We start from the raw sequence: 11,448 nt of genomic DNA, 5'->3' as shown, positions 1-11,448 counted from the left end.
TTAAGCATCGTAAAGTATTTGTCTCAATCGATCGTGGTTTACTATTTTAACTACATATTTGATTGGAGATCAGAGTTTTTATTTTATTACAAACAAGAAAGCGCTCTTACAATGTAATTTATTTGTATTATTATATTGGTACTTTGAACTGTCAAAAAATTATCATATTTTTATTGTAACTATGGGATAAAAAAGCTGATGATAATTGGTAAACTACAATATACCTAGACCCCAAAAACTGAATTGTACTTTGCTTCATAACGAAATTGCTGGCTATCATTGACGTAACAGCGAACCATGCGTGAGGATTTTGGCTAAATTTTTATATCCTTTAACCCAATAACCTATAGCGTTAGATACTAAACCTATTGAGAGTTATAATGAATGTCATTAATATAACAATTTCACATCACTGGTCTATCACACTAATGTTATGCTTAAATGTTAAAGTTTGTCAGTCAATCACGCTGAAACTACAGAACGGATTTTGATGAAATTTGGTATACAGACAGAGTATGAGCTGACTTGGGTGATAGCGTAAGGGCTGTATAATAATATCCCACGAGACGAGGCGAAGTCTAGTCGCTGGCAAAAGCTAGTCTTAAATAAATTTTGGTAGAAAAATCCTTAGTACAAATAAGCAAAACGGGAACCTTTTAGCATTCCTAAAAACGTTTGATTTTATAAGCAAAAAAGTTACTGGAATTAAAAATAAATATAAATATCACTGTTGTCAATTTCCTGAACATTGTGGTACGGCATTATAAATATCAAAGCAAGATAATGGTATTTTTGTGATTTCATTTTGTCCCACACGAATGTGATAAGTTTAATATCGGCTTTAAAGGAAGTATAATAAAACTGTTCATTTTTTAACTAAAAATCACAGTATACTCGTGTATTATTAATGGAGAAAAGCTCTACTAGTTACGAGTCACAGAGGGACTCTTCATCATGAGCACCGTTCGCAAACGCGTCGACGTCGTGCAACCTTCATAGTAATACTTTAGAATTCAAATTCAGCATATAATATTGTATATAGTTATAGTTTAGGAAACAGAACTGAAAAGTTTCTGTATATTTTTTAGTTAATTGTCTGTGTTCAACAAAAGATTATACCAAAATCATTAGTATTGTGGGATGAGCATTTTAAAATCCTGTTTATACTGTATTTACTGCTGATCGTAGCCCTCACCAAGAGCAAACTACTCTTTCTATTCAACCACCACTGCTTACAAGACCAAATTCTCAAAACTCTATAAAATTTCACAATAATTAACATTTTGAAGGTTTGATATGAAAACTCAACGGAAACCTCCAGTGAGGTTCTTTTATTTTCAATCTTATAAGTCTTTTATTTATCTATCACACAAACAGTAAATAAAAAAGTAAATTCCATAGTAATGACTTGGTTTCAAGAATGATGGTATCCTTCGAATTTATTTGTTTACACCATCAATGTTCCAAGGACGTCGAACCTCATAAAAGAACCCAGGAATTGAAATAAAAGTCGAGTATTCAATGAGAGATTTTACGAGTAGGAGACCAAAGAAAGGGCCCTTACGAAGGCGTAATGTAATAGATGATCTTATTTTCGTGTTGATTGAATGTCGTGTGAGCCTAATAAAATCATTTTATATTTATGTATGAATATTTTTACATCCTGGATTTTGCGACATTACCTAAATATTTAGGCATCTTTACTATAGATACATAAAACATACATATTTATCGACAATTTGCACAATTGGTTCGGCTCGAGACGGAGTGATACCATGGCCTCACAGAAAACCAACGTGTTTCGTTGTGTGAGTGAGGTTACCGGAGGCCCAATTACTCCTCTTCCCAATTCCCGATTGTCCAACATCCCTTGAATTCCCAAAAAGCCAGCAACGCACTCGTCACGCGTCTTTTGTTTCTGGTATCCATGGGCGGTGGCGATTGGAGCCGACAGGTGATCCGTCAGCTCGTTTACCGGCTTATTCCATAAAAATAATATATTGCTGCATACATTAAACAAGAGCTGAACGACGCCTAGACAACATTGTAAATAAATACAATCATTGTAAATGTGAGAGCCCTGTAATTAGCTAAAACTGTATTAGACTAGTAGAATGCACTTGTGTCAGCTTGGAGTTGTCATGCTCACTCAAAGGTCTCATTGGCGGTGGCACGGGCATTGGATCGCTCGATTCCCTGCAACATGGTTGAGTTGGGCGGTGCTGGTGTACGTGTCATGTTCGTGAACGGGCGCTGTCAACTGGGACTGGTCAGCTCCAGGCTGCATTAAGATTGTTGTCCTCAGGGTTATTTTCTTTTCTATCACTTTGACTAGATATTAGTTTTACATTGTTCTCACATAGTTGAAGCAATCCAAACGATGTAACCAATAATTGTATTGTGAATCTGATTGGAAAAGAGTAACCTATGGAGTTTCTTGCTCGTTCTTCTCCATAGGAATCTACACTTTGGAACGAGCAAATAGCTTCACTAGAGGACTGACCGACAGACTGACGTTATTAATATTATTATATTTGCTTTGACGTTCAAAAGTGCCTTCCTGGTCTAATTGAAATAAATAATTTTTTGACTTTGACTTTGACAACAACCAAATAAGACCTTTAAAGAGAACTTGAAATCTAGCACAAATTGTGGAAAATTCTTGTAACAACATTATTTTCAGTTTATAAAATACCTAATAACTATGAAGCGTAGTCGTTGACGCACTTTGCTTCACTTCTCTCAGACGTAGACGCACTAAGGACATCTCATTAAGCACCAGTAGACTGTGAAAGACAACTTGTTTAAATGCAAGATGAAATTTAAACGACACTGTTATCTGCACCCAATGGCTGACTGACATTTTTATGTCCATTTAAGTGCGAGTACGCCTCAGTGGATGTAACATACACAGATGTTGTGAAATCTAAAGTAAAATAGGTGCTTTATTTCATGTTTCATTGTTATACATGTCTTATACTATACTATATTTATTTTTTTCATTATATAAAGCTGAAGAGTTTGTTTATTTGTTTGTACAACACTACTGGTCTGGTTTGAATTATTTTGTATCGGATAGTCTATTTTTTCAGGTTACTACACTAAAAAAAAAGGTTATTCAAAGAGCTGTCTAGTCATTGTCAAATGGTGTAGAAAGCTAAGGAACTAAGGAGTACTAGTGACGATAATTTTATTTTCTCTCTACCATTGCGAAATGGCCAGTAATAAAACATTAACAAGTTGAATAACAAAATAAACATAAACAGTACTAAAACATGAAATAGATGGTGTTGTAAAAAAATAAAAATTGTGTTAACATGTTTTTATCTCACTTTGAGCAACTAAAAACTTTGTGTAGAACACGCGTGCGGGTATCTCGTGGAAGAGTAAACTATTATGTATTCATGGAGACTGTGATCTCGTTACACAGGTTTGTCCGGATTTGCACCTTTATATTCATGTAACATTACATAACCTCGCGTTTTTTCCTACTAGGGGTAGACATGAGTAGGTTTTTCAGAGATATGCTTGGTAAATGTTTATACATATCGCTTTTTGATTAGACCACAAACCCTGTTTTGTAAACAATATACCTAAGTCCCCGTTTTCAATTAATTTTCAATCGAAGGTCAATAAATATCAGGTAAATATATATAATAGTCACAGGTACACATGATTGTGAGCTCATTTAAAATGAATACACTAACGAATATGCATTTATTTCGTTACAAGGCACTTACAATGTAGGTACTGTAAATCGATGTATTAAGAGTTTTATTCAGTTTCTGGGAGGACTTCACTGATCAGCTATTATTATTCACTCTCTTCTCGATCCAAACAAACATGTTTACTCCATATTTCGAAGTGAAATCTAGAATATTGGAAAAGTTTGTGTTTGTCTAGTAGATAGGTACCTATGTACGGGTATACCTAGGTCACTGACTCCTTTTCTATTCTTATAGTAAGAAATAACATATTCAAAAACTACGTAAAAGAAAGGTAAGTAAAAGGCCACTATTAATAATAATAAAAAACTAAATCTTAAACATACTTAGTAGTGTTGGGAAATGCGAAAGTTTCTGAGTATTAATGTTTATTACTCTTTCACGAAAAAACTAACAAAGGTATCGGGATTAAATTTGGAATAGCGATAGATTATGGTCTAGAATAACACAGGATACTTTTTATTATACGGAAACGCGGGTGAAGCCGCTGGCAGAAGCTAATATATTCAAATATAATATTCAAATATATGTAGGTACATGTATATGGTTACGAAAGTTAGGTAAGGTCTCTATCACAGCACAGGCTACCTCACCCCCTGGGCATTGGAACTGGCTGACTGTAATTGGATCACCTGCCGGAGGACCATCCACTTTGATATTTAGTAACATGTTGATAACTAACGTTATATGTTTGTCAAAGTTCCTCTCCATATCGTTATACTATACATATTCATACTATCTGTGGATTGGATACTATCTTGCGTTTTGGGTATAGGCAGAGGGGATCATTTTAGATAAGCTTTTTGCTTATTTTATTTTATTATAACTAATTTTAATACACGCCTAATTAGACTGGCTCCCCAAAAAGGACGACTGCGACCTCTCGCGTCTTACATTGGTTCAGGCCATGGTGCAAGCCGTCTCCTCCTTCTGCGAAGCAGTCTTGCTAGCTAAAGAGGAAGCGGGACGCATAAGGGAACGAACTTACTCACGCCCAGCCGTCGCGAGAGACACTCCAGGCGTCGTGGATCGCGTGACCAGACCACCACAGATGGAGGGCTGATACCGACCCGGAGCTACAGATTGCCTAGCGGATTATTGGGGCTCCGGTTCGAAAGATAGGGGTAGGAACAGTGGTTTTTATTCAGTAAGAGGTTGACACTCCCATTTTTCCCGCCCCCTTCCAAGGCGGGAAAAGTTATTGAATGATTTTAGCCCCCTAAAACAAATGGCGGTAACGTTATACAAGGAAAATTAACCAGATACTTATTTTAGATTTTTAATGTATTACAGTTACCCGCTCAAAACGTGAGTACGTTCACTAAATAAAAGCCTTAATACTGTTCTGAATAACCAAAATCTCATCCATCACCCAGTAATTAAAATAACTTCGCACCTACTTCACAACCCTCACATTCTAAATCTAGGTTTCGTAATATCTCAAAGGGATACCTACTGAGAACCGTAAATAAATATAGCGTAACTTTAATTTTCGCTTTAATAATACTTATTATGTTTAGTTTTCGATTATTATGTACCGAGTCTCATCAAGGCCCATGTAATAGAGAGATCGAGCACAATTCCCGGTTCCGTGCGATTACTAAGAATTTCTGAGATCCTTCATCGACAGACATGCTAACAGCATCGTCACAATCCATAAGCCCTAAAACCCTATGCATCCTAACCAGTAACTGAACAAAACTATCACAAAAACGCCAACATCAGTTCATAACGTTAGAATTAAAATAAGTTTAGCACACTCCGCTTGACGTGTTCTGGATTCCGTAATATCTCAAAGAGGTGTCATCTCAGGTAATCCAATTATGTAGATCAGGCGTGTCTCTAGCTCTGAGACTGAGACGAGCCCTCCCCCCACTCGACGTCAAAGACAATTTGTATAAGGACGTCAGAATTGGAGGTGACATCGGATTTAAATACAGGATATCGTGTTTCAATTCTTCCTTTCATGTGTAGAGTAGTGTCTGATGTTAGGTGCTGTGATTCTAATTGTTGTGTTAATATGTAATCATTTGATTTGATAGTCGGTACTGTGATCGAAAGTGTGACTTAGTATACTAGATATATAAGTTATATTTGAGTAAGTAGTGTTTGTGTTCAATATTTTAACATTCCATTACATTAGTCCTGGTAAGAATATTAATATGTTACAAGTATCTTGTATCTACCCGATTAAGTTAATACAAACGTTTGTTAAAATAACAGCATTTTTTCTTTCACGTGTTTTCAAAAATTAAATACAGTATACAAAAATGTAATATCTACGTACGCCTAAATGAATATAATTCTCAATTCAGTTCAACGGCCCACATTTTCAATTAAATCGGCCGAAATGAGTAGAAATCGTTTATAATGCTAATTGGATCCCGCCGATCGGTAATAGATTAGCATACGGTACGTACACACCTGCTTACTACCTGTAGGTATACGTGTACATCCATACATCAAACCCGCTAGTAACCGTTGATGGATTATGTAAAAGAGAGTAACATGTGTTACATGTGTCATTAGATAAAAAAATACACAGACAGTTTCATACATTTTTAATGCCTAGATAAACACAAAGAAGATTGTAGACCAAGGACTTTTAAACACCACATTGATAAAATGCGCTGAAAAAATGTTTAAGTATTAAGGAACTGACGTAAAATAATAAGAAAGAAATCTAAAAGTAGTTTCACCTTCTAGTCGACAGTCGTAATTGTAATTGTTTAAGAAAGAAAATAAATAAAAACGTTGTAATAAACTGCGTCAACTCAATTCATAAAAAAAAATATAAATTTTTTTTCGTGAGAACGTGTTTTGGTAACAAACAGAGGGCTTAGTACAGTGCTACGTTATACAAAATCGAAACGAGACGATCTGATTGGTTGGTTCATTGTAGCTGGCCAATCAGAGTGCCGAACGCGGTCCCGTTATGATTTCGAACTAAGCCCTCAGGTCGGAAGGCGAGTTTTTTCACACAACAACAGCTAAACGACATAATTCAAAGGGAGGTCGTTTGTATACGTATGTAAATACATATATATGTGAAAGCTCCCGAGACTACTTTCATGTGGTCTGTTCCTTTAATTATGTCACCGACAGCTCAATGCCTTTTAAAGAGGATTTTGTTCATACTTTCATTCATGTTAAATTATTTATTTATTAATTGTAAATGTTTTTATATTTCGTCCGTCCACAGCTAAAGATTTACGAGCTGAGTTTTTAACTTTAGATATATTTTTTTACTATCCAGTGATTTGGTATCACATCACCTGCAGTACTTTATAATAACAAAATCATTTCACGATGAACAGCTTCCTAAAACAACTAAAGCTATCAATAACAAACGATTAAAAAATTAAACAAAAATAGAACATAAAAATTTTAAAATATAAGGAACATCTTTAAAACTTTGCGGGCGGATTCCATAAATTCCGGAACAAACCTTGAGCAATATCTCGGAAAGTATTTGAGAAGTGGTCGATAGATATTCAGAAAGTTCAATCTGTCGAAGCAACAGGCTGGTCTTGGAAGATGGAAGGTACCGCGAAGTTTCTCGTCTTATTTATTGCTGACGAAACATGGCTCGATGGAGCTGCAGCTGAGCGCGTTTTATTCATAAACTTTCCCTTGAATAATCTTCACTGAAGCGAGCGCTGAACCAATTCCAAGTATCTACGTAAGATGTTGTTTGTTTATTTGCCTACTTGTATTTTGTATTTACCTAATTTTAATATTTAATTTACATGCGTAACAAGTTGAATTTTTGTATAAAATAAAAGTAATATAATCTTCAGTATGTTTGCACATATTTTATGTTTTGGGAAATAATATAGATCATGCATCTTCAAAAAAAAAAAATTGATCATATTGGATGAAAAACTTTACTTTATTTCCTCTTAAACCTGTATCTTCCTCGTGAACGTGTAATAAAAAGAAACGCTTTCAGCAGCTTTGGTCATGAACGTAATAATTTCATACCTTATACTAGTACCTTACACTCGAGTAGGTAAGAGAAACAACAATTAACTCCAATGTGCAGAAAAGTCATCAATTCGGATGCCAATGTCATCGTAAACGAGTCACATATGAAATCTTAGCCGTGGAATGTGCAAAATGGAGCAATCGTTAGCTCCATCAGTTGATATCCGCTCCCAAACGAACGAGTAGATTGTCAATTACTGTCCCAATTCCAGCCACTGCTGTCTCTGAGTGGCCTTGGCACTACTGACCAAATCATCTCGCTAATATGGCTTTAGTCATCTTCAGCATTTGTCATGCAATTTTGATCTTATTATACCGCTTAGCTATAGGCTTGTGTTTCAAATTGCGTCTCACTAAGTATCAGAACACGACCATAGTCGTATCGTAAGTCAAAAATTGTTTGCATAAGTGATATTTCGATAATATTTTATTTAAGGTTATGGATTGGGAATTTTAAAGTGAGCAGATATAAGTCGTTTTTATAGGTACTCTAGTCATACCTCATTTTCTTACACAAACAAATTCAACATAATTCACTGAAATACGTACATTAATTTTAACATTAAAGATATACATTTAGAAATAGATGGAACCTGTCACCTCTAAATCAATAAAGCAATTCATATTCAGAGTATCTTATAACGCTAGGCGAAGTTTCTGCCTCAGACTAATACTGGGTTTAATTTATACGAACTTAAGGTTCTACGTCTACCTGCAGACGTAAATCGTGATTGAGAAACTTTCGTACATATTTCTAGCATATTCACATCTCGAGTTTGTTCAGCTAGATGTTATTTTGTATACTATTAACATTAGGGTCATTGTCAAAACAGGGTTCAGATAAAAAAATAAAACAAAATCAATTATTTTTAAAGAATTCTTCCCTTATTTAATGAAAGAGATCAATTGTAACAATAATAAATTATTGTCTGAGATCAAACTTAACAATTAGAATAGTTATTTAAAAAAAACGTTTTTATAGATCCACCGAAAAGACACCGATGTCTACCGAATGTACTAAAAGTGTAATTTAGCAACAATCTACACATGAAAATATAATCTTTTTTCTATAATATTAATCAAATCGTCTCACAAGAAACGATAAAAAAAAAGCCAACGCAGTATCATTGAAAAGTAAATTAAAATAAAATAAATCCCTTTGTCCACCAAAAATACTATGTCTTCTTGGTGGACATAATATCTTCATCCTCGGATGACGACCAAAAGTGTTGATGATGCCTCTTGTGTAGTTTCAGCGGAGTTCCGGGTCTTGAAGTAGGTGGTGAACATGAACTGTCAGAGTAAACATCAGAAAACTTAAGGCGTTTTCGACTTTTAAGGCCATGCAGGGTCTTGGAGCATGTTGGTTTTTCTAAATCATTGGTTTGCATCTCAGTAACTGTTGGGCTCAACTTTTTCCTGTCTATCGAGTTGAGCAACTGTTGGACTATTGGAGTCCAGTTAGGACTCATTAATGGGCTTGGTAGACTTGGTAAGGGGCTGGGAATAGAAGACTGAACTGGGGTGGGAGCAGGTATTTCAGCGTGCAAAGTGGGTAGTGGTAAGTCAAGACTTATACAACCTAAGTCATAGTGATGACATTTAGCACTCGGATGGCAAGTTATGCAGCTTAGTCTTCGGAAGTGCAGGGTTCTTGGTTCGAGTTTGTCCCATGTAACTTGATGCACCTGCATAGTACCACGAAAGGGGCGTATATCGCAGTTTTGAATTTTAATTTCAATGTCTTTTGCAACAGTATCGTCAATCTTAATTACTTTGATTCCTTTACAGTTCTCATTCACACATTCTATGAACCCATCAATGTTACTTACATCATTTCCTTTTGCTACATACTTATCAGCCGTTCGTTTGAGACAACCTCCTATACCATCAGGCGCCCCTTTACCATGGCCACTCTCGCTAAAGTGCCACATTATATTATCTGCCTGTGTTTCTTTGCCCAAGTAAGCCCCAATTAAATAAAACTTTTTCCTATGATATTTTCCTATGATAGTACTCTCTATCCTTCTTCCGCTTTTCTTCTAATGCTACTGGATCTTTCTTTAATTTTTCTCTTGCTCTCCTCATACTTAACTTCTTCTGTTCGCGTCTTCTTTTCTTCTTCTCATCTTCAGTCAATTTATTTCTAGTTCTAGCCATTGTCTGTGGGTAAAGAAAAGAGGGAGCCTTAATTAGGCACAAATCACAAACAAAACTATTTATTATTAAAGTAGAATACAAATGTTTCACGTATGAGTCAACTTCAAGCAATGTTAAGTCATTGTCTAGAAATAATCTGACTTCACCCTGAAGATGATTTTTGAATGCGATGGAAATATATCGGTCAAATAGCTGACTTTATTCGTGTATTATTTGATTTTATTCTGCTTTAATAAATAAATAAACAGCAAACATGGCACATTCAACGTAAAACGCCAAAAACAGTATACGTAATAATAATATTATTCGCAAAAACCGCCTCCCGAATGCAATATTTCTATTATGCAGTTAAATATCTTTTTCGCGTTAACAACCACATGCAAAACCAGAGTGCACAAAACAAAAATAAAATATTTCATCCACTTGATGGACATTCATCTTTTTGGTGGACACAAATTCCACCGAAAAGATGTCCACCAAATGGATTTTTTTGAGAAATTATTTAATTCCAAGCATTATATTGAGGTTAGGTTGAAATCACAAGTCTTTTTCAATAAATACTTTAGAAATCTAACACATAACGTAAAGTTATGAATTATTAAGGTTTTACTTACCAAAATACACAAGGAACCGAAAAGATACACTCAACTTTGACACCACTAGATATTTTTAAACAAGGAGCAATAACTTCGTTCGTATGCGAGCTGCGTCAAAATGGCGCTGCGCGTGATCAGCTGAGTATCGGACGCGTTGTTGAATAACGTTCCGTTCACAGAATTTTATTATTTTCATAATAATTTTTATAAATGAAGTAAGTCCACCAAAAAGATGTAAATTTTAGTAACAATATTGCAACGTACAAAAAGTGTTTTTATTTTTAATGGTTATTTTAAGTTCTCAGTTATTAAAGTAATTAGAATATCTATTTTGAGAAAACATATTCAAAAGTTCACTTTACATAACAGTTTTCATTATATGATCGAATTTGCATGAATAGGGAGAGCGGTAACAGCCCACCGAAGCGGACTTTTCTTTCGAAATTGTTTAGTAACTACTTTATTTTAGTTTTATTTAAAATAACGAATATACATTTTGAATTATTTAATGGTTATCTTTACTATAAAAAATAAACATGGTATTTTATTTACATTTAAGTCTTTTTTTCTGCTTGTAACACAATTTTAGGTGGTTATGACAATGACCCATTAATATTTTACACTAGATTAACCGACAAGCCTTGTACCGCATCATACATTTTTTTCTCACCCTTTACCATTCACGACCTGGACTTCTCCAAATAATTCAAGACCAAACTTTGCCAAATCGATTCCAGCCGTTCACAAGTTTTAGCAAGACTAACGAACATCAATTAATTTTTATGCAAATATAGATTTATTAATGTTGTTAAAATATCAGCTTTTCCAAGCCTCTTCGACCGCGTCAATAGGATAAAACACGCATTTTATCAAATTAGGTCTATCTTTTTCCATTTTCATGCAGATTGGTCTAGCCGATTAATATTGCGTGTATGACATCATAAATCGATTAAATTAACTAGTATCATTGGCTACGTCAT

At 34.8% G+C, this 11,448-nt stretch overlaps 1 protein-coding gene across 1 annotated transcript; it reads right to left on the bottom strand.

The window, feature by feature from the left end:
• Positions 1-8,575: 8,575 nt before the first annotated feature.
• Positions 8,576-11,077, bottom strand: LOC118269869 (uncharacterized). The gene is made up of 2 exons (XM_035585207.2): positions 10,487-11,077; positions 8,576-9,875 (listed from the first exon to the last, which is right to left on the bottom strand). The coding sequence occupies exon 2, from the start codon at positions 9,644-9,646 to the stop codon at positions 8,888-8,890; it is 759 nt and encodes a 252-aa protein (XP_035441100.2). The 5' UTR covers positions 9,647-9,875; positions 10,487-11,077; the 3' UTR covers positions 8,576-8,887.
• Positions 11,078-11,448: the final 371 nt, after the last annotated feature.

Source organism: Spodoptera frugiperda, chromosome 26 (assembly GCF_023101765.2).
Source record: "Spodoptera frugiperda isolate SF20-4 chromosome 26, AGI-APGP_CSIRO_Sfru_2.0, whole genome shotgun sequence".
NCBI lineage: Eukaryota > Metazoa > Arthropoda > Insecta > Lepidoptera > Noctuidae > Spodoptera > Spodoptera frugiperda.
The sequence above is the reverse complement of the archived record's forward strand: the minus strand, read 5'-3'. Positions and strand labels throughout refer to the sequence as shown.

Coding starts and splice junctions, on each gene's coding strand:
- LOC118269869 (XM_035585207.2), bottom strand. CDS start 9,646: ATGTGGCACTTTAGCGAGAGTGGCCATGGTAAAGGGGCGCCTGATGGT.